The sequence below is a fragment of the Lissotriton vulgaris genome, chromosome 6 (genome assembly GCF_964263255.1).
Source record: "Lissotriton vulgaris chromosome 6, aLisVul1.2, whole genome shotgun sequence".
In the NCBI taxonomy this organism is placed as follows: domain Eukaryota; kingdom Metazoa; phylum Chordata; class Amphibia; order Caudata; family Salamandridae; genus Lissotriton; species Lissotriton vulgaris.
The window spans coordinates 1,075,785,254-1,075,809,019 of record NC_141694.1 but is presented as its reverse complement, the minus strand read 5'-3'; the positions used below and the strand labels follow the sequence as shown (position 1 = coordinate 1,075,809,019).

At 47.9% G+C, this 23,766-nt stretch overlaps 1 protein-coding gene across 2 annotated transcripts in view; it reads right to left on the bottom strand.

Annotated features, from left to right (window-relative positions):
• Positions 1-23,766, bottom strand: part of TTC13 (tetratricopeptide repeat domain 13) — a 1,386,998-nt gene that overhangs the window by 353,559 nt on the left and 1,009,673 nt on the right. For both annotated transcript variants that reach the window (XM_086927141.1, XM_086927142.1), the window contains exon 20: positions 23,354-23,433. In XM_086927141.1, coding sequence (XP_086783267.1) covers positions 23,354-23,433 — 80 coding nt within the window. The remainder of the gene's footprint in view (positions 1-23,353; positions 23,434-23,766) is intronic.

Here is a 23,766-nt window from a genome sequence, read left to right as displayed (position 1 = left end):
GAGTCACTCTCACCGAAATCCAGGATAGAGGCTGAAACATCTGTACCATAGCCTGAATATCCTGGACTCACCACTCGGAAGGATAGGCCCGAAACGACATTGTTTCCAGAACAGCTCTGATTAAAGGGAGCATCTGAGAGGGGGTCAGGTGTGACTTCTGCACGTTGATAGTGAACCCCAGCAAATGCAGGAGGTTCACCGTAGTCTGGAGGTGGGAGACGACAGCCTTTAGCAAGCTTGCCTTTAATAGCCAGTCATCGCGATAGGGGAAGACTGGCACCTCTGATCTGCACAGATGAGCTGCGACCACTGCCATCACCTTGCTGAACACCCAAGCGGCGCTGGAAAAACTAAAGTGGAGCACAGTGAACTGAAAGTGCTTGTGGCCTACCACAACCCACAAGTAGCGCCATTGAGCAGGCTGGAAAGAAATGTGGAAATAGGTGTCCTGCAAGTCCAACACTACCATCCAGTCTCCTGGGTCCAGGGCACACAAGACCTGAGCTAGAGTGAGTACCTTGAACTTTTCTTTTTTGAGGAAGTAGTTCAGGGCTCGCAGATCTAAGTAGGACGCAGGCCCTTTTCCTTCTTCTGGACCAGAAAGTAGTGGGAATACCAACCACAGCCTACTGCTGGCGTCAAAACACTGTCTATGGTTCTCTTAGTCAAGAGAGTCATGACTACCTCCTGAAGCAAAGTCAGGTAATCCTCCTTCAGCTGGTCGTAAGTTGGAGGCAGGGAGGGAGGGTTAGTCTCGAAGGGGAGGGAGTATCCCCTTCAGACTATCTGAAGAACCCACCTGTCCAATGTGAAGTTTTGAGGAAGGATTGCGCTGGCACTGGTTGTGCAAGTGTCTCCTAGGGCACTGACGAAGTATGCGCTGGACTGACCAGCAAAGCTATAGTCAATAAAGTTTTCAACAAAGTCTTTTTGTTTTTAACTTTTCATAAGTACTCATAGAGATTATGTTGGAGATTTGTTCAACCATAAATCAAGTATATCCAACTTGGTTATCAACAAACATTTTTTCCATCCAACTTATTTTTCAAATATATTCCAAATACATTCCAATGCATTTCGGCCATGAGGCCTTCATCAGGGAAATCTGTGAAACAAAGGTTGCATCTATCACTATCTTGCATGTTCAAATATTATTCAATAAACAGTGTGTTAAGAACAATAAAGTTATGTTAGTGAAAAAAATATCATACATGTTTCTAAATTAAACATAAACGGGAACAAAAGTGTGAATAACAGCAAAACAGTCACTGAAGTATTAACTAACTTCTCCTCGATCTCCTATCATGACATCTATTGTGAAATGTGGCCCAGAGCTTTGAATTTTTGAAAAATAAGTCGGATGGAAAAAATGTTTGTTGATAACCAAGTTGGATATACTTGATTTATGGTTGAACAAATCTCCAACATAATCTCTATGAGTATGAATAAAATACTTATGAAAAGTTAAAAACAAAAAGACTTCGTTGAAAACTTTATTGACTATAGCTTTGCTGGTCAGTCCAGCGCATACTTCGTCAGTGCCCTAGGAGACACTTGCACAACCAGTGCCAGCGCAATCCTTCCTCATTATCTATATTCCCGAGCGGGGAATAATCCAAAGGAGCACGACTTACGCCCTAAACCTCTTTATATTAAGTGCAGTGCACGGCAATTATCCATAACAATGTGAAGTTTTGCCAGTGGTGGAGGTGATGGCTTATCCTGCCACCAACTGGCCGCCTATGATTTTGAAGGGTGGGACTGGAAGGGTATGGAGGCTGAGGTTGCAAGGGGAGGGAGGTGGACTGACCTGATCTCTGACCGCCCGACCCACGGGATCGGAAGGAGCCACACCAATGCAGCGCAGAGGTTGCTTAACTTACACAGCCTTGTGACTGGGGTATGACTTGAGCTGCTTGGTCCTAGCCTATGAGTTCTTAAAGCGCTCTAGGGCTATATCTGCTTTATCTCCTTAGAGACGGGAGGCATCAAAGGGGATGTCCATGAGGGGAGCCTGGACATCCCCAGAAAAGCCAAATGTTCTCAGCCAGGAGTGGTGTTGAACAGCCACTGTTGATGACAACGATCAGCCCAGCAAGCTTTTTCGCATCTCTCCTGTCTGATACCGCTTGGAAGAGGATGGAACGGGCCTCCTCCGGGATCTGTGGCAGCACTTGTGCAACTTTTTTCCAAAGGGAGTGGGAATAATGGTCAACTAGGCATTGGGTGTTCACCGACCACAATGCAATGCTGGTGGAAGACAAGATTTCATTACCTCAACTATCCAGCCTCTTGGATTCCCTGCACGGGGGGCAGAAAGGAACACGCCTTGTGAGGCAGAGGCTTAGACCACCAAGCTCTTGGGGGTAGGATGGTTGTTGAGGAAATTTGGGTCGTCTAGTGCAGAGCGATGGCAGTTCACAATTGCCCTATTCAGAGGAGCCCCTGTGCTGGGCTTCGACCAGGTTCCTAAGAAGGACATGAGTCAAGGCTTCCCATGAATGGCAGGAGAGGTTCTGAGGAGTAGACACCCAGCTGTAAGACCTCTGTCAAGATTTTCATCTTGACTTCCCCCTAAGGGAGCTGAAGGTCCAGGACCTCAGCTGTCCTCACCAACATCCCTCCTCCGTAGGCACGGTAGGGGGGAGAAAGCAGAATCTGGAGCGGTATCCAGGTCACTGGCCTTAACCAATTCCTCATACCAATCCATTTCGTGTTCAGGCTGGTCTTCTAAAAGGTCCAACGACCCCTCCCAATCTTCCTCCATTCATCCCTTCTAAATAAGGCTAAGGAACCGACCTAGGATCCATGGGTGCTATCGGCACAAATCCTGTGCCAGGTTGTCAGGGATAAGAATGGAGCTGGCTCCACCCGGGGTGCCGGGAGTCTCTGTTTCGGGGCCATCGCTGGGGAAAGTCACAGTGGTGCGACCGGCATCGGTCCAGATCCACCACCGGATCCAAGGAAGGGTATCTCAGAGTCTGCGGGGCCTGAAGGCACGCCAGGAGGGTCAGGCCACCCAAATATGAGGCACAGGGCATCATAAAATTCCTTGAGCTGTGCGAGGGTGATTCTGACACCTGGGAAAGCTAGGAAGCATGGAGCCGAAACAAACACAAGTTCCGCAAAACAAGGCTGAGAGCGCCGAGGCTCATCCGTCATGTGTCCCACGGATGGGGAAAAGTGGTCGGATTTCTTATGTCTCTTACCTGACCTACTCGACGACTGAGTGGGAGGATGAGGACTTAGGACTCCTGGAGCCGGGCCCGAACCTTCCACTCCATTGGGAGTAAGAACGAGACCTCTGGTGCCAACGACGCAGTGCTGAGCGCTGGGCTGCAGGTAGCTCCCTCAAAGCTTAATGAGCATAGCCCAGCAGTCAGAGCGCCAAAGACAAATCATGGGTGGATCCGTCACCGAAATGGCACAGTGGCAGGTGCCACACGGTTTGAATCCAGAAGTCTTCTTTGGCATGGTGGAATAACATTCAAACCAAAATATGTTCAACAAAACATCGAAAAAAGCCAGGCAAAAAGTGACAGATGGTAGCTCTCTTCATGGATCTGAGCTGGCAGGTGCAGAAGGAAACAAACTGATTTCAGAGCACTCTGATGGCGCCTATATAGGTGACCCGGACTTCACAATTGCAGAGACGACGACGCCACGTGGAGCTGGCCAATGTCATCTATCGGTGCGCAAGGGTATTGCTCTAAGAAAAATCTTCCGGATTCAGTCTGATGCCTCTAAAATTCAAAGATAAGACATCTGCGGCTACATGTCATTTTTGGATTAGACTGACACAAATTTGAGGCGCCATGATCATACCCTCATGGGAGGGGCAAGCATCTATTGCATTGTGCAACTCAACTAACATATAGGTGTTTTAAGTTACTGATAAGGAAAATCAAATGGTTCTTTTCAAGTCAGGGTTGATTATTATTATCCTGTAAAAAGTCTGGATACATCTATATATGTTTTATGAGATATCTGAAAGGGCATGTTGTAGGTCACTACATGTCTGAATATTTAAATGTTAAATGTTTGACGCTCACAGATTTGCAACACATATATTCAGCTTGTGACTGGAAACTGAGAAATTATTCATTTTCTTGTCTAATTGACTTAATGCAACATGAAGAAAAAGTTCATGTTGCAACTACAAAAAACTGTAGCATATTCTACGGTTGACACAGGGAACCTTTATAACAAAAATTTCTTGGATCCCAACCCCCACCAACATCCAGGCTTATTAAACTAACTTAGACTGTAAAGAAGTCAATCACAATCAATCACAAGATTTGTAAAGCGCACTACTTACCCCAGAGGGTCTCAAGGCGCTGAGGGAGAGGAGGGGGGGCGGGGGGGGGGGGGGGGGGTTGCCGCTACTGGTCTAATAGCCAGGTCCTGAAGGTCAGCAGGTCTTTGGTATGACGTAGGTTGAGGGGAAGGGTGTTCCAGATCTTGGCGACGCTGAGGGAGAAGGATCTGCCTCCAGTGGTGGTTCTCCGGATGCGCGGGACTGTGGCCAGGGAGAGGTCGGCGGAGCAGAGGTGACGGTTGGGAACGTAGAAGGAGAGTCGACTGTTGAAGTAGGCTGGGCCGGTCTTGTGGAGTGCCTTGTGTGCGTGGATCAGGAGTTTGAAGGAGATTCTCTTGTCGACGGGGAGCTAGTGCAGGTTTTTCAGGTTGGGGGTGATGTGGCTGTGGCGTAGAATGTCGAGGATAAGGCGTGCAGAGGTGTTTTGAATTCTTTGCAGTCGTTTGATGAGCTTGGTCAGGGCTCCTGCTTAGAGGGCGTTTCCGTAGTCGAGTCTGCTGCTGACGAGGGCCTGGGTGACTGTTCTTCTCCTGTCTGTAGGGATTCACCTGTAGATCTTGGGGAGCATGAGGAGGGTGTTGAAGCAGGAGGAGGAGACTGCGTTGACTTGCTTGGTCATGGTGAGTGTTGAGTCGAGGATGACACTCAGGTTGCGTGCGTGGACGGTTGGTGTCGGAGGTGCCCCTAGTGACGAGGGCCACCAGGAGTCGCCCCAGGCTGATGGGTTGGAGATGAGGATCTCTGTCTTGTCTGTGTTCAGCTTAAGTCGGCTGCACTTCATCCAGTCGGCGACAGCTTTCATTCCTTCGTGGAGGTTGATTTTGGTGGTAAGGGGGTCCTTGGTGAGCGAGAGGATAAGTTAAGTGTCGTCGGCATAGGAGATTATGTTGAGATCATACTGTCGGGCAATGCGTGCGAGTGGAGCCATGTAGATGTTGAACAGTGTCGGGCTGAGGGAAGATACCTGGGGTACGCCGCAGATGATCTCGGAGGCTTCGGATCGGAATAGGGGAGGCAGACGCTCTGGGTTCTGCCAGAGAGGAAGGAGATGGTCCAACACAGGGCCTTGTCTCGGATCCCTGCGTTGTGGAGGCATGTGCGAAGTGTGAGGTGGCAGACAGTGTCGAAAGCAGCAGAGAGGTCCAGGAGGATGAGGGCCACCGTCTCGCCGTTGTCCAGCAGGTTCCTGATGTCGTCTGTGGCGGTGATGAGGGTGGTCTCGGTGCTGTGGTTGCTGCGGAATCCTGACTGGGAGGGGTTCAGGATGCTGTTATCTTCGAGGTAGCAGGTGAGCTGTCTGTTGACAATCTTCTCGATGACCTTAGCTGGGAATGGAAGCAGGGAGATGGGCCGGAAGTTCTTGAGGTCGCTCAGGTCCGCCTTGGGTTTTTTGAGTAGGGCGTTGATCTCCGCGTGTTTCCAGCTCTCTGGGAAGTCGTGGTCTCGAAGGAGATGTTTATGATGTTGCGCGGGTAGGGTGCGATGGAGCTGCCGTCTGTTGAAGATGTGGTGTGGAAAAGGGTCTGATGGGGAGCCCAAATGGATTGTGCCCATGGTCTTGATTGTGTCCTTGGTGTTCACGTTGACCCAGGCTGTCAGGGGGTTGTGGTCGATGGGGTGCGGCGGGTCTGATGTGTCCGGCCTGTTGGGTTCATCCGGGAGTGAAAGCTGTTGTGGATGTCGGCGATCTTGCGGTGGAAGAAGGTGGCGAGGGAATCGCACAGGGCTTGCATCGGCGGGATGTCGTTGGGGTTGGAGCTGGGGTTGGAGACTTCCTTCACGATGCTGAAGAGCTCCTTGGTGTTGTGTGCGTTGTTGTTGAGGCGGTCTTTGAAGGAGGTCCTCTTGGCGGACCTGATGAGGTGATGGTGGTTGCAGATGGCGTCTTTGTGGGCTGTCGGGCATCTACTTTCTGTGCCATTTGTTCTCCAGTTTCCGGCAGGTGCGCTTGGATGCTAGGAGTTCCAGGGTGAACCAGCTGGCTCTCTTGCTGGTGTTTTTGTAGGTTGGTTTTTTCAGCGGGGATAAGGTGTTGGCGCAGTCGTCCATCCATCGTCTGAGATTGCGGGCGTCGTCATCGGGTTTTGAGGGGTCGGTGGGTTGGCCGAGTGCGAGGTTGGTCTGGAGTTGGTCTACGGTGACTTTGCTCCAGCATCTATGTGGGATCTGTAGGGTGCGGTGGTGTTCAGCGGGTTTCCGGAAGGTGAAGTGGATGCAGTGGTGGTCGGTCCAGGTGAGTTCGGAGGTGTGGCTGAAGAAAACGTGGGAACTTGAGGAGAAGATGGCGTCGAGAGTGTGTCCGGCGATGTGGGTCTGCGTCGTGATGAGCTGTTTCAGTCCGAGGTTGGCAAGGTTGTCGATCAGGGTGGAGGAGTTGCTGTCATTGTTGTTCTCCAAGTGAAAGTTCAGGTCTCCGAGGAGGATGTAGTCTGTCGAGGTCAGGGCGTGCGCGCTGATGAAGTCGGTGATGGAGTCGCTGAACTGGAGTCGGGGTCTGGCGGGTCTGTAGAAGAAGGTGCCTCTTACGGTGGTGTTTGAATCCGTGTGGATCTGGAAGTGCATGTGTTCGGCGGTGCTGAGAGTGTCGTCGGTGCTGGTCGAGACCATGATGGTGTCTTTGTGGACAATGGCGATTCCTCCTCCGATTCTGTTGGTGCGGTCTCTGCGGGTGATCTTGTAGCCGTCCGGGATGGCTATGGCGATGTCGGGTGCGGAGGATTAGTTCATCCAGGTCTCTGTCAGGAAGGCGACGTCCGGTGATGAGGTGTTGAGTAGGTCCCAGGGCTCAACGGCGTGTTTGCACGTGGAGCAGGTGTTTAGTAGGATGCACTGGAGATGGTTGAGATCCTTCTTGAGTCTCGGAGTCTTCGAGGCAGGTGAAGCTGCAGTTCCGGCAGGTGAAGGGACCATGGGTGCGTTTCCGGGTGGCTTTGAAGCAGGGGGGTCCGTCCTGGGTCGAGAGCTATAAGGGTGCTGGAGTTATATCGGAGGCGGTCTTCCTCGCGGATGCGGGGGCCAGGGGTTCCTGAACTGGGCGCGGTCCAGGCGCGGTTGGGCGCAGACGGGCTTGCCTTAGGCGCGCCTTCGTTGCGTCTTTGGCACGGCCGCAAAGCGGCCACCATATATGGGGAGGTGGGAGGGAGGGAGGAGCAGCTGGGAGGTGGGAGGCAGGGGCAGCGAATGGTCAGCGAAGGGGGTGGGGCCGCAAGGGATACAGCGGCGGGAAACGGGAGGGCGAAGGGGTACAGAAATCAGAAGGCGCACAGGGGGGCACAGAACGAAAACAGTGCACAGCAGTGGGGGCACAGAACGGAAGGGCAAAAAAAATGGAAAACAGTGGGGGCACAGAACGAAAACAGTAAGCAGCAGTGGGGGGCACATAACGTAAGGTCGAAAAGCAGTAAACAGCAGTGGAGCACAGAACGGAAGGGCAAAAACAGTGGAGAACAATGGGGGCACAAATACAGAGAGGCAAGACAGTAACATTGATGCTCACAACGACAAGAACCTACCTACGGCCTACCACTGGCCACCAGGGATGAGGCGCAGGTGGTAGCCTGCGGGTGGAGGAGTGCCTCAGATTCAGCAGCAGCAGGGAGTTGGACGCACAGGTGGTGCTGCGCGGATGGGGGGGGTGACCTAGCCAGAGGTCAGGGGTCGCTCACCTCACTGCACAGCGGCCGCCATATATGGGGAGGTGGGAGGGAGGAATGAGCAGCTGGGAGGCGGGAGGCTGGCTGGGGCAGCGAATGGTCAGCGAGGGGGGCGGGCTACAGGGGGACACAGCGGCGGGAAACGGGAGGGCGAAGGGGTACAGAAATCAGAAGGGGTACAGGGGAGCACAGAACGAAAAACAGTGCACAGCAGTGGGGGCACAGAATGGAAGGGCAAAAAAAATGGAAAACAGTGGGGGCACAGAACGAAAACAGTAAGCAGCAGTGGGGGGCACATAACATAAGGTCGAAAAGCAGTAAACAGCAGTGGAGCACAGAACGGAAGGGCAAAAATAGTGGAGAACAGTGGGGTCACAAATACAGAGGGGCAAAACAGTAACAGTGATGCTCACAACGACAAGAACCTACCTACGGCCTACCACTGGCCAACAGGGATGAGGCACAGGTGGTAGCCTGCGGGTGAAGGAGGGCCTCAGATTCAGCAGCAGCAGGGAGCTGGACGCACATGTGGCGCTGCGCGTATGGGGGGGCGACCTACCCAGAGGTCAGGGGTCGCTTTCATAAGCGGTGGCTAGCGTTTGGATGATGCAGATGTCTGGAACCAGGTCTTTAACATGATCTGGGTCACCTCTGGCCTGTAGAGGCGCCATAAAAATGTCAACACAGTAGTGCTTGGTAAAGGTGTGTGGTGTTAATCAAGTGGCTGTCTTACAAGTAGCTGCTAGTAGGATGTTTCCTAAGAAGGCCATGGTTGTACATTTCTTACAAGTATAGTGCATTGTGAGAGGAACAGGTAGAACTCATTGCTTTGTGGTAGCAGGTTTCGACCCATAGGACTATTCACCTAGTTATGTTGGCTTTGGGGACGCAATTCGCTATTAAGACTTCGCAAAAGCAAAAAAGAGCGAATCAGATTTGCCGTAAGGCTTGGTCCTGTTGATGTAATACATAAAAGCTGTTTTGACATCTAATGTGTGAAGTACTCTTTCTGTGTCTAAATCTAGCTCTGGTAAGAAGACTGCGGGATATTTGATTTATTTAAGAGGCAAAGGCGATACCACCTTAGAAGGAAGCCCCAGCTCTATAAACGACACTGTCCTTGGGGACCTGAATGAAGGACTCTTGTAGGGTGAGCGATTGCTGTTTGCTGTAATTGAGTGAGGTAATGGCCACCAGGAAGACCACCTTCCAGGAGAGGATATGGGCTCATAGGGTGGTACGACATGCCTTGCGATGGCTATATTGGAGATTCTCTCTGTCGTGGGGCTTCATCACCCCAAACAACCGCACTGCTGAATGTGCGGATTTCGCAAATGCTTGTTAGTTTTTTCATCATACTCAAACTTCATCAATGTAATCCTTGGTATCCCAAACTTGTCTATTTTATTATCCAATATTTATGCGAGTCCACAGGCTGTGTGTATATGCAATTTCCGATTTTTTACTGTTCATTCTGCGTCTATCCGGACTTTAAAAATGAACAGAGCTGAGGCATTAATTCATAAAAGGCAGCATTTATTTCTTTAAAAGGTACCCAATGCATTTCGGGCTCGACGCCCTTCTTCGGGGGTCACTGTGAATACAAAATGACTACAATCACTAATCTGGCTTATCACCTCGGCGCAACATTGTCTAATATAAACACTGTCATCAATATATCATGCAATGTCTGAAACATTTTTACCACGTTAACTATCTCTGCACAATCAATACATATGTTACGAACATGACACTCAATCTACCTCCTGCAATCCTTGCGTTTTTAATCTATTATTCTCTTTCCAGTTTTATTAAAAAATGAATTGAACCCAACCCCCTCATCGTGTTCCATATCCATAGTTTTCTCCTGCTGCCTTCCTGCTTCCCTCAGTACGGACATCGTTTCAAAGCGTGTTAACAATTCCACCCATATGCTCATTAGTTTAATGATCACCCTTTCCCTCCCATAAACAATTATCTTTACTTCCCCACCTACGTTCTTCAGGCCGCTATGATTTTAGCGGCTGCACCTCTCAACTTTCCCCTCTTTGTTCCCTCCCTTCCGCCTTACGTGATTCATTCACTAAATCATACCTTTCAAACCACTCTAACTTAGCACGTACCTGCCATGCTTTGTTAAAAACGTCTGTCCCTGCTGCGTCTTGCATCACATCTTTCTCCTTCCCATCATGCCTCTCATGTTTAACCCCTACTTATATCTACCCAATGAGGTTTCTTAGGTTCAAATCTCCCGCCCTCTCACCCTCGTGACATTGCGTGTAGGTTTTCCATATGTTTTACTGCATTGCCCATAATGCAGTTCGATTCAATTTAAACACGTCATAGTGACACAGAGATATACAACCATGTAAAACAATTATAAGTTACGTTTTGCTAACGCTGAATAAATGTAAAAGAGTCACTTTCGTTATCATTTCAATGTGAACTCCTCGAGTGTCTCTATTACTGTCATTTATGAACCACGTTCTTCCTCCTCGCTTGTGGACTCGTACTTTTCTGCTACTAGTGTATCAAACTTCTCCATCTTTCTCGTTGGGTGCATTCCTGATGTAGGGCATCTGTATCAAACTGCACTGTAAAAGGGGTCAGGAAGCACTCCACGTATTCCTCTTTTCTCGAACTTGTCTGTTTTTCTTCATAATGGTGCGTGCTGGTTGAGTTTTAAAGTGCCATGCCCTGTCGGCACTTGTAATTGTAAACATCTCTGTCGTGGGGCTTCATCACCCCAAACAACCGCACTGCTGAATGTGCGGATTTCGCAAATGCTTGTTAGTTTTTTCATCATACTCAAACTTCATCAATGTAATCCTTGGTATCCCAAACTTGTCTATTTTATTATCCAATATTTATGCGAGTCCACAGGCTGTGTGTATATGCAATTTCCGATTTTTTACTGTTCATTCTGCGTCTATCCGGACTTTAAAAATGAACAGAGCTGAGGCATTAATTCATAAAAGGCAGCATTTAATTTCTTTAAAAGGTACCCAATGCATTTCGGGCTCGACGCCCTTCTTCGGGGGTCACTGTGAATACAAAATGACTACAATCACTAATCTGGCTTATCACCTCGGCGCAACATTGTCTAATATAAACACTGTCATCAATATATCATGCAATGTCTGAAACATTTTTACCACGTTAACTATCTCTGCACAATCAATACATATGTTACGAACATGACACTCAATCTACCTCCTGCAATCCTTGCGTTTTTAATCTATTATTCTCTTTCCAGTTTTATTAAAAAATGAATTGAACCCAACCCCCTCATCGTGTTCCATATCCATAGTTTTCTCCTGCTGCCTTCCTGCTTCCCTCAGTACGGACATCGTTTCAAAGCGTGTTAACAATTCCACCCATATGCTCATTAGTTTAATGATCACCCTTTCCCTCCCATAAACAATTATCTTTACTTCCCCACCTACGTTCTTCAGGCCGCTATGATTTTAGCGGCTGCACCTCTCAACTTTCCCCTCTTTGTTCCCTCCCTTCCGCCTTACGTGATTCATTCACTAAATCATACCTTTCAAACCACTCTAACTTAGCACGTACCTGCCATGCTTTGTTAAAAACGTCTGTCCCTGCTGCGTCTTGCATCACATCTTTCTCCTTCCCATCATGCCTCTCATGTTTAACCCCTACTTATATCTACCCAATGAGGTTTCTTAGGTTCAAATCTCCCGCCCTCTCACCCTCGTGACATTGCGTGTAGGTTTTCCATATGTTTTACTGCATTGCCCATAATGCAGTTCGATTCAATTTAAACACGTCATAGTGACACAGAGATATACAACCATGTAAAACAATTATAAGTTACGTTTTGCTAACGCTGAATAAATGTAAAAGAGTCACTTTCGTTATCATTTCAATGTGAACTCCTCGAGTGTCTCTATTACTGTCATTTATGAACCACGTTCTTCCTCCTCGCTTGTGGACTCGTACTTTTCTGCTACTAGTGTATCAAACTTCTCCATCTTTCTCGTTGGGTGCATTCCTGATGTAGGGCATCTGTATCAAACTGCACTGTAAAAGGGGTCAGGAAGCACTCCACGTATTCCTCTTTTCTCGAACTTGTCTGTTTTTCTTCATAATGGTGCGTGCTGGTTGAGTTTTAAAGTGCCATGCCCTGTCGGCACTTGTAATTGTAAACATCTCTGTCGTGGGGCTTCATCACCCCAAACAACCGCACTGCTGAATGTGCGGATTTCGCAAATGCTTGTTAGTTTTTTCATCATACTCAAACTTCATCAATGTAATCCTTGGTATCCCAAACTTGTCTATTTTATTATCCAATATTTATGCGAGTCCACAGGCTGTGTGTATATGCAATTTCCGATTTTTTACTGTTCATTCTGCGTCTATCCGGACTTTAAAAATGAACAGAGCTGAGGCATTAATTCATAAAAGGCAGCATTTATTTCTTTAAAAGGTACCCAATGCATTTCGGGCTCGACGCCCTTCTTCGGGGGTCACTGTGAATACAAAATGACTACAATCACTAATCTGGCTTATCACCTCGGCGCAACATTGTCTAATATAAACACTGTCATCAATATATCATGCAATGTCTGAAACATTTTTACCACGTTAACTATCTCTGCACAATCAATACATATGTTACGAACATGACACTCAATCTACCTCCTGCAATCCTTGCGTTTTTAATCTATTATTCTCTTTCCAGTTTTATTAAAAAATGAATTGAACCCAACCCCCTCATCGTGTTCCATATCCATAGTTTTCTCCTGCTGCCTTCCTGCTTCCCTCAGTACGGACATCGTTTCAAAGCGTGTTAACAATTCCACCCATATGCTCATTAGTTTAATGATCACCCTTTGCTGCCTTTTATGAATTAATGCCTCAGCTCTGTTCATTTTTAAAGTCCGGATAGACGCAGAATGAACAGTAAAAAATCGGAAATTGCATATACACACAGCCTGTGGACTCGCATAAATATTGGATAATAAAATAGACAAGTTTGGGATACCAAGGATTACATTGATGAAGTTTGAGTATGATGAAAAAACTAACAAGCATTTGCGAAATCCGCACATTCAGCAGTGCGGTTGTTTGGGGTGATGAAGCCCCACGACAGAGATGTTTACAATTACAAGTGCCGACAGGGCATGGCACTTTAAAACTCAACCAGCACGCACCATTATGAAGAAAAACAGACAAGTTCGAGAAAAGAGGAATACGTGGAGTGCTTCCTGACCCCTTTTACAGTGCAGTTTGATACAGATGCCCTACATCAGGAATGCACCCAACGAGAAAGATGGAGAAGTTTGATACACTAGTAGCAGAAAAGTACGAGTCCACAAGCGAGGAGGAAGAACGTGGTTCATAAATGACAGTAATAGAGACACTCGAGGAGTTCACATTGAAATGATAACGAAAGTGACTCTTTTACATTTATTCAGCGTTAGCAAAACGTAACTTATAATTGTTTTACATGGTTGTATATCTCTGTGTCACTATGACGTGTTTAAATTGAATCGAACTGCATTATGGGCAATGCAGTAAAACATATGGAAAACCTACACGCAATGTCACGAGGGTGAGAGGGCGGGAGATTTGAACCTAAGAAACCTCATTGGGTAGATATAAGTAGGGGTTAAACATGAGAGGCATGATGGGAAGGAGAAAGATGTGATGCAAGACGCAGCAGGGACAGACGTTTTTAACAAAGCATGGCAGGTACGTGCTAAGTTAGAGTGGTTTGAAAGGTATGATTTAGTGAATGAATCACGTAAGGCGGAAGGGAGGGAACAAAGAGGGGAAAGTTGAGAGGTGCAGCCGCTAAAATCATAGCGGCCTGAAGAACGTAGGTGGGGAAGTAAAGATAATTGTTTATGGGAGGGAAAGGGTGATCATTAAACTAATGAGCATATGGGTGGAATTGTTAACACGCTTTGAAACGATGTCCGTACTGAGGGAAGCAGGAAGGCAGCAGGAGAAAACTATGGATATGGAACACGATGAGGGGGTTGGGTTCAATTCATTTTTTAATAAAACTGGAAAGAGAATAATAGATTAAAAACGCAAGGATTGCAGGAGGTAGATTGAGTGTCATGTTCGTAACATATGTATTGATTGTGCAGAGATAGTTAACGTGGTAAAAATGTTTCAGACATTGCATGATATATTGATGACAGTGTTTATATTAGACAATGTTGCGCCGAGGTGATAAGCCAGATTAGTGATTGTAGTCATTTTGTATTCACAGTGACCCCCGAAGAAGGGCGTCGAGCCCGAAATGCATTGGGTACCTTTTAAAGAAATAAATGCTGCCTTTTATGAATTAATGCCTCAGCTCTGTTCATTTTTAAAGTCCGGATAGACGCAGAATGAACAGTAAAAAATCGGAAATTGCATATACACACAGCCTGTGGACTCGCATAAATATTGGATAATAAAATAGACAAGTTTGGGATACCAAGGATTACATTGATGAAGTTTGAGTATGATGAAAAAACTAACAAGCATTTGCGAAATCCGCACATTCAGCAGTGCGGTTGTTTGGGGTGATGAAGCCCCACGACAGAGATGTTTACAATTACAAGTGCCGACAGGGCATGGCACTTTAAAACTCAACCAGCACGCACCATTATGAAGAAAAACAGACAAGTTCGAGAAAAGAGGAATACGTGGAGTGCTTCCTGACCCCTTTTACAGTGCAGTATATTGGAGATTCCACACAAGAAAAGGACGCACTAGCGGGGGTATGACCCTCGAGACCCTCCATGAAAGTCTCAACAAATGGAATCCTAAAGAGGGATGGATGTTTCCTACTTTACAAGTAGGCTGCAATTGCAGATGAGTGTAAAAACATGGAGGAGTAGGCGAGGCCTGCTTGTTGTAGATGCAAGAAGTGGCCTATAATGTCCTGGATGGTAGGCTTTAGAGGTTCCAGGTTTTAGAAATGCAGTGGTGAACAAACCTTTCCTACTTCGCAGCATAATTGGCCTGTCTATAGGTTGTCAAGCTTCCCTTAAGATAGATATACATTGGTGCGGAAGACTGTGAGACTGAGGTACTTGAATTTTAGGACCTCCGGTGCCAAATTGCAAGGTTGAGCTGTCTGTGGTCTAGTTCCCTGTCTCAAATTTGTCTCTGTTTGTGAGAAGACCCACCATGAGTGGGAGACTCTTGTGAAGGGTGATAAACATCTCCAGGAGTGTGGAGTACCCAGGATATTCTGGCCCAGGAAGGAGTTACGAAAATGAGTGTTAAAATATTGTTCACTGACTGTGGCCATGGGCACCTGGTGGCGAGGTGTGGACATTTTGTGTTTTCTCCGGTGGTTAAGAAGTTGATCTGTGGGATGCCCCAATGTTGGAAGTACTTGTGTAGGAATTGGGGTTGGAAATCCGACTTGTGGATATAGTGATGTGTCCTGCTGAGAAGGTCTGCAAAATCACTGTCCACTCCTGAAAGATGTTCAGCCATGAGGTGAATGTTGTATTGGACTGCTCAAAGCTAAATCTCCAGCTGGAGAGTGTGTGCTGTTCTGTTTCTGTAAATAATACACCTCAGTCAGGCTGTCTGTTTTGAGGCGAACTACTTTGCCTGAATAATGCGGAAGAAGACTTTGAGGGCAAGCGAAATGGCTAGCAGCTCCAGGTAGTTAATGTGGTAACCCTTTTGATAAGAGTGCCAAATTCCACGCAGTGATGTTGTCAAGATGCACACCCCACCCTATGGGAAAGGGTTCTGTTGTAATGGTCGCCCGAGGTACAGGATCTGGAAAAGGCCTGCCTTGCAACAAGCTGTTCTACCAATACAGAGCAGTGAGCTCTGGTCTGATCCAATACTAGATATTCTCGATGGCCCTCCGCTTGGGACAATTGAACCACGAGGCACTCTTATAGTGGGAACATATGAAGCCTTGCATGGGGTATAATGGCAAAAACCAGGAAATCATCCAGAGAAGGTGCATGACTATTCTCACTGTGAATGGGCTAAAAAAATAAAATAGTGTGAGAAGTTGGCATGGCATATGCTGTCCACTATTCTAGTGGGCACCTTGCACCTGTCCAAACGACCCTTATTGATGGTAGGTTTAAAGACAACCTATATAGAAAGCTATCCTAATGGTAGCTGTGGAGAGCAACCGTCAGGCTAAGTCTTAAATAGGAATGTAAAGTAGCTTGTTTTACCAGTCTATAATCTCATAAATGACCAAATGAAGGAAGAACTACACCAGGTATATATATAAAATATATGTATTTATTCTAAACACATCCCTTTAGTCTCTTTATGAGGCTAGAGGCAAAAGTGCATTCAGTAAACTTAATTAGCACACAGTAAATTAGCACAATATATGTTGAGCCCTAGGGGCGTACCAAACCATATATTAAGAAAGTGGTATAAGAACCACGACTGACATAGATACAAGGCCTAGAGCCTGTAGAACCGCTGGGGCCACCAGGAACCACCCAAGGTAGTGACACAGGGGACCCATGGGGGACCCGTGCAGTGTCTAAACACAGCCGCAAATCACCATTAACTTCTATGGGGAAAGTCACGGTTGGAAATTTAAAGATTTCTGACACTTAGAAGAGGACTTAGAGCAAACCCCTTCAGAACAAGACAGTTCTAGAGTCAACACCCATGGGAGCACCGGAGTACTCAAGTTACCTCACCCCAGGGAAGCCGAGTGCATAAGTGTCTTTTTGTGTCGGGTTTCGCCGTCGATTTCAATGGCGAGCTGCTGAAAAATGCTTCAGGCAACCAAGTGCGAAGTGTCCGGGTGGATCCTAGGGTGAACCGGATATATGTTGCAGAGATTCGTCCAGGTGTAATCTGAAGTCCTAAGGACTGAGGTCCCATACTTATACTAAGAAAGGGGGTTGGACATACTCTGGGGACCCACCTATGGGAGGGTCTGGGAAGAGGGGTGGTTACACCCATTCCCTTTGTCCAGTTTCGCGCCAGAGCAGGGGCTGAGTGCTCCTGTAACCGGTTTGAACTGGGATATGCACAGGGACACCAAGTTTGCCCCCAGCACTGTCTGAAAAGCATTCTCTGAATGCACCCTCCCAGCCCCAATACACTAAAGCCTGTCTGGGAGGTGGTTACACCTCCCTGTGACAGGAAACCTATTGTCCAGGCCTCCCCTCGTCCAGAAGCAGGAGGTCAGACCCGTGTCTGTGGCTGCAGCATCCATTTTGTGATGCCAAAGCTCATTTAAACTATTACAGGTTAGACCAGTGTGTACATGTCTCTCCCTCTAGAAGGGTGGAATTCTACCCCCGCCGCCAGGACTGGCGGGGGGTGGGTAGGATTCCAAAGTGTTTGACACCAAACACAATATGTTTCCATGCAGCCATTCCAAAGTTAGCATTAACAGCGAGGTTATAATGCACTTAGGAGTATATGGTCTGGCTGCATCACAGAACAGCCTCAGAGAATAGGTTCCGAAAGCTGCAGAGGGGCCCAGCTCATGCTTGGGCACCCTCTCACACAAAACCTAGCACTCTGCCTTCAGGATTGATAAGGCCTGCCATAGGAGTGACTTATAGGTTTATATGTGTCAGTGATTAAAGGTAGATATAGGTAACCTATATCTTAGTAATGAGTGCATGCACCACCTTACCCAGGCTGCAGTAGCAGACCTGTGGGGCCATTTTAGAAGGCTTACCAGGGGTGGCATAATACATGCTTCAGTCCCTGGTAGGCCTCTGGGGTACCTATGACCTTAGTACCAAAGATACTATATACTAGGGACTCACAAGGGTAACCCAGTAACCAATCTGGAGTGTACCTAAAGTACATGCAATTATTTTAGAGCCGAAGCAGCTAGGCTAGGGTCCTGGTTAGCAGGGTCCCAGCCAGACTTAAGTCGAGAAACAGTGAAACACCAGCAAAACGTAACCATAGGAAGCAGATCCTACTATCCTACAGGTAGCAGCTGCTGAAAGTCTAAAACTCTCTGCTAGTTTGGGTGAGCTTTCCCCGTAACTGCATCCAATACAGAACGGGGACTTGAGGGTGTTCATGGTTGGACCCAAGCTCTGGTGCAGGGATAATGCCAGCTGTGTGAGGGCTAGACACTGCAGCCTACTGCTGCTCTTGAGCAGCCAATCATTGAGGTAGGGAAAGACATAAATGTCCCCTTTGGAAATGTGCAACCACCACTGTGAGGCACTTCGTGAACACCCTTGGAACTGTGGTGACTCCGAAAAGAGGTACTTTGATGTAGTAGTGTTCTTCATTTACCAAAAAACAAAGGTTGATGAGCAGAGTTGATAGGTATGTGGCAATGGGTATCTTTGAGATCATGCACCATCATTTAATCACTCTGTTGGAGGCAGGGAATGATATCCTGCAGAGTAGTCCTGCAAAAATATACTGATCGGATGCAGCAGTTGAGACCGGCTGTGATCTCTTCCAGAGCTATACACACTTCCAGGACTTGCCGTTTGGGCCCTCCAGCCAAACCAATACAATAAGATAAAAGTATACTGCATAGTCTCTTGAGAAAATACTACAACATGTGGCGTATAGCAAGGAGCAGTGCTTTACAATTTCCTCCAGTATTTTGTCTGCCTCCTATAGTGGTTTGCCAGTACCGCTCTCAACTTGGATGATTATCTGTTGCACTCTATGTTCAGCTGCTCAGCCTTCCCTTACACCCTGGTACCCAAATGTTAATCCAAATGTTTATGCAAATGTTTCTGATCCTGGTCAGCCAGCTTCTCTGACTCTGTCAGCTTAGTGCACAGTCCCGCCAGCCTCTGGGCATCAGGCGATCCTCAAAAGTCTTCATCACAGACGCCAGCTTATCCAGCTGGGAGCACAAGGTTCTGCGTACCCCGTGTCGCTTTGCAAAGCAAACACCTCTCAAATTACCTTGATTGCCTCTCATGTGGTGGCCACCAAACTGACTGAGCCCTCATTTGTCTGTTTATTTCCACCTTAAAAGCACTGCCCATGAGGGCAGTTGGGGACATGAGCCAAGTGAAGCCATGATGTTTGGAAGCTGGCGTCTCCACTATGAGCTTCACTGAGGCATGATCTGACAATTTATCAGTCCCTCAAGGTATAATCAGGCCTCAAAATGACTTTACTAACCTGCCGTATACTGGTCAGCTGTCTGAGAAGCTACAGCGTGCAGCTGAAAATATGGTGAGGAAATCAGCGGCCCAGCCCAGTCAGGTTTAGGAGGAGCCAGCCCAATTCAGCAGTTTGGGAAGGGCAAGTCCATTGGTAGGGGCATTCATAATGAGGCTGTGCACAGCAAGTCTACCTATTATAACATGGAGGACTCACCGCTGGGGTCAATAGATCACCTGCTTGCTATGCTATGCGGGATAAGGACAGAGGCAGCAATGGATGTGCGTACTGCTCAATTCTTGAGTAGCTGTCCTAGGCGCTTTTGCGCTCACCCGATCCACGGTTCTAACCAAAGCCCCTCAAATCAGGTGCGGGTCGGCTTTGCAAGTTTCCTGTGACAGTGCTCAAAGGGCATCATGATATGCTCAGACTGAAGGCCATCATGCCGGATCTGTCCATGGTCCTTCTTACTCATTAGAGTTCCACCATGGTGCCACTTCACCTAACCCCAAGGCACAATAAGTCCAGCAGCTCCCTCCGCACATCTATTCAAGCGTAGAGCAAGTCCAAGTGTCTAGTCCACAGGTGCCATCTTGGACCTCATGTATCGGGATTTCCGGTTGGCTGAGTGCACCTGAAAACCACCTTCCCAGGTAGACACATCGGGTTGGGCTGCACAAAGTCACACCCACCCCCCGCCCTTCCCCCACTCACCAAGTGCAGAGTCGCTCTTCTTGGATGGTTTGGGAGCCTTACACTGCTAGGATGCAGGCATTTTTTTCCCCAGCACAAGAGCCTCACACTAGTGTGGCCATCTTGGGGGCCAGGCACCTCAGCCCACACCCCCGCTGAGAGTGAATTTAATACCAAAACAAATCTGAAATAAAAATGAATTAGCATCTCGAACATTGGTCTAGGAGGGATGGATATCCCGGAATCTAATCCAACAGGGATTATGGAGTTGTTTTTGGAAAATTTGAGGAACATACTAGATTATCCACTTAGACCTAACTTGGGTCTCTACCACCATATCCAGCATCATCAACTGGTCTCTAGGTGTAAGTTGTGCCCGCTTTCATTCTCCTCAACCCACTTCTGCATGTGCGATGTCCTAAAGCATTCCAGGAAGAAAGTATGATAGTTATCTGAAAGAAACATGTTAGTTAAAGATTCCTTACCTTAGAATTACCCCCAGGCGTCAGACTGGATCCGGAAAGTTTTTTCTTCAGCAGTACCGATGCGGGTCGGAGGGTGGCTTTGGTTGGCTCCATGTCCATCGTTGGCGTCGTTGTTGCCGGGATGACGTCGCGGTAGCTACTTAGAGGCCGCCCTCGCACGCTGACGTCAGCCAGCGCAGATCCGAAGAGAGAGGTACCGCCAGTCATTTTCTGACTGAATTTTTGAGCAACTTTAGTCAACATCCTTTTTTGAGTCTATGACTCATGGTGCACGAGGGATGCCCGGATTCAAGGCATGTGGTTCCTGTACCCGACTGAGGTTGGTTACGTATCCGCACCGCGTGTGCTCTTTTGCCTGGAGCGCGACCATGACCCCAAGTCATGCTCCGACTGCCGGTCCATGGCTCTGAAGGCTTTGCGGGAGAGGTCCCGAAAGCTGCTTGAGTGCCGGCAGTCGGCTCAGCGCTGTTCGAGGTCCCGGTCGCGAAGGATCATCCATGTCATCAAAGTCTTCGCACTGGCGGTCGGGTAAGTCTAAGCACAAAAAGAAGTCGCCGCTCTTTGACTTCTCCCTGTCGGTCGGGTGACGCGACAAGGGATGCGGGTGGTTCCCCTCTTGCAGCTCTACGCATGGAGCCCGAAGAGTCAACTCTGGTTTCTTCCCTTCATGGGACCTGGAGAGACTCCAGCCCAGCTTCGTACATTTTAAGAGGCAATGCATGCCATCTTTGGGAAGCCCAATTCTGCTGGCACATCTTCGGGTTCCACGGACTCTGTTGGGGGGCCTAGGCCTTCTCCGCCGGTGGCTCTGGTCACTGCGCCGCAGGCCCCCCTTGGAAACAGGTGCAAAAACCACAGTTGATGGACAGAATGCAGAACAATGTCATACATTCACCCCAGTACAGAGATCTGGGCCTAAATCCATCGTTTTTTTGCACTCCAAACCACCCCAGTTCAGACATGGCCATATGCAAATTAGTCTGACCTTGTGCCTCATGGGAACAGTCCAGCCCAAACTGCCAAGCCATGCCTTCCCTGGACCGGAAACAAGCTTCCGAGGACCGGTTTCTGGCATTCCAGCCGTCTTCAGCCCAGCTTGCTTGAATCCAGTGGTGTGGAGAGCATGAGACTCACGTCTGGGCATACCCATCCCACTCGGGGCGACAAATGCAAAAACCACAGTTGATGGACAGACTGCAGAACAATGTCATACATTCACCCCAGTACAGAGATCTGGGCCTAAATCCATCGTTTTATTGCACTCCACACCACCCCAGTTCAGACATGGCCATATGCAAATCAGTCTGACCCTGTGCCTCATGGGAACAGTCCAGCCCGAACTGCCAAGCCATGCCTTCCCTGGACCGGAAACAAGCTTCCGAGGACCGGTTTCTGGCATCCAGCCGTCTTCAACTGTGGTTTTTGCATTTTTCACCCCGAGTGGGATGGGTATGCTCAGACGTGAGTCCCATGCACTCCACACCACTGGATTCAAGCAAGCTGGGCTAAAGACGGCTGGAATGCTAGAAACCGGTCCTCGGAAGCTTGTTTCCGGTCCAGGGAAGGCTTGGCTTGGCAACAGGCCTGGATCCGGATCGACGTCAGTGGACCTCATTACACCCCAGCAGGCGCCGCTTCCTCAGGCACCGATTCCGCTACTGATGCCAGTCGTGCCCTCGGCCGGCGTCGACCCAGGCCTCCATCCTGATGTGGACCCAGAGCCAGCCAGACATCACCAGACGCCAGATCCAGTGCCGAGAGGGGTTTTCGTGCCCCTGTTCACTCCTGGGGTCCCTTTTTGACCTGATTGGTACCCAAAGGAGAAGGAGGAGGAGGACTGGGAGGGGTCAGGTGACCGTTTGACATATCAGCTCGAATCTGAGCAGGACTGGAGAGAGGAACTGGGCGATGCCAGTGGTCTGGACACCTCCCCTGACCTTGGCATGTGGTCTCCTCCTACCGTGGGTATGGAGGAGGGAGCATCATATGCAGTGGTGTTGCGTAGGGTGGCTGAGGCCCTCAACTTTGAGCTCCCTACATGGGGGACAGGACTAGCTTCCTGACAAAGGTGCTTCAGTCACCTCAGTCCCATGTGGGCACCAACTGTGCCAGGAGAGGAGTGGTGTGGCGTTCAGAGATACCCTAAAGTGACTGCCTGAGGTAAAATACTCTAGCCAACTGGGGACAATATTGACAGGGTTGTCCATCATTTAAAACCTGAGTTATAGCACTTCAGTGCATACTGTGGTGTACGTCCAACAATCTGGTACCTATGAATATGTTCAAGTTAAAATTCGAGAACTCAGTTCCTTAGAACCCGCTCTGGACTAAAACTTTGCCAGTGGTGTATTAAAGCTTGAAAAGTACTCCAGACTTACTTAGGAGCTCTCAGGCCAGGGTACAGTGCTGAGTGGGCCCCCTGGAGCTCAGACCCCAACAAACTGCAGGGGCCTTTTGTAATGCCACTGAACCTTGCCTGTATCTCTGGGTCAACTCTGCTGGAGGACTGGACTACTTGAATCCACAGATTTACTTACCTTGTTGCTTTTCATGTGTAGATCTACAAAGGAACCCAAAATAGGCCAAACTTGGGAAAATGTTGTGAAGCCCGTAATAGCCATGTGTGACATGTTCCCCTTCTCTATTCAACAACTATGACTGCACCTGTAGTTAGACCCCTACTAATTAAAGGACCCACACAGGCACTCAGAGACGAGGGAAAGAAGGAGTAAAGTAAAAGGTTGACGTGCCACATAAAGTACCAGAACAGAGTCAGACAGCAAATACAGCACTTAAAAAGAATGTTACATTTTCTAAGGTACCTTATGACCTTTTGGGAACGAAAATGGATTTGGTTCTGGACAGTTACAAGAGGGCTCTTAAACATATTTTTCAGTAGGAAAAAAACCATAGTGGATTTCAATCTTTGCGTGCCACATGATGTGTACTTTCCCCATAAAGCATCCAGCACACGTTACTGAAGTAAATTAAAGGCTTCTATACAATCAGCTAGCCCAAATCTAATTCATGCAGCCTGATCAAAAGTCCACAGAAAAAAATGTCTATCATATAAATGTCCATAATATTTAAGGTAAGATGTCTTTTTTAAACAAAATACTACTGACCTGGATCCTCGTGACAGCGGCATTAAATTAAAAAAGTAATAGACTAGAGACAAGATTAAGTTGCACACAGCATCTGTCTCCTAAAGGGAAAAAATAAAAGGAATATACTTAGCACTTAAATATTATGCAATTTTTAGAATGTAATGCACATACAATATGTTAGTTGATGACAGTAATGTTATCTTTACATTTCATGACTTCGTTCATTAAAGGTGGGTTTATACCTTAGTATGTAAGGACCATAATCATGAAAATTCCATTATGATTATGTACATAGAAGACAAAACAAACCATATTGCTTCTTGGCATGCGAGTTAAAGCGATATTATTACCCAACTCAAAAGTACACCATTTTATTGACCGTGGATGTATAGAAAGCTGACCTGTCATGATTAAATTCCAACCCTTTGGGC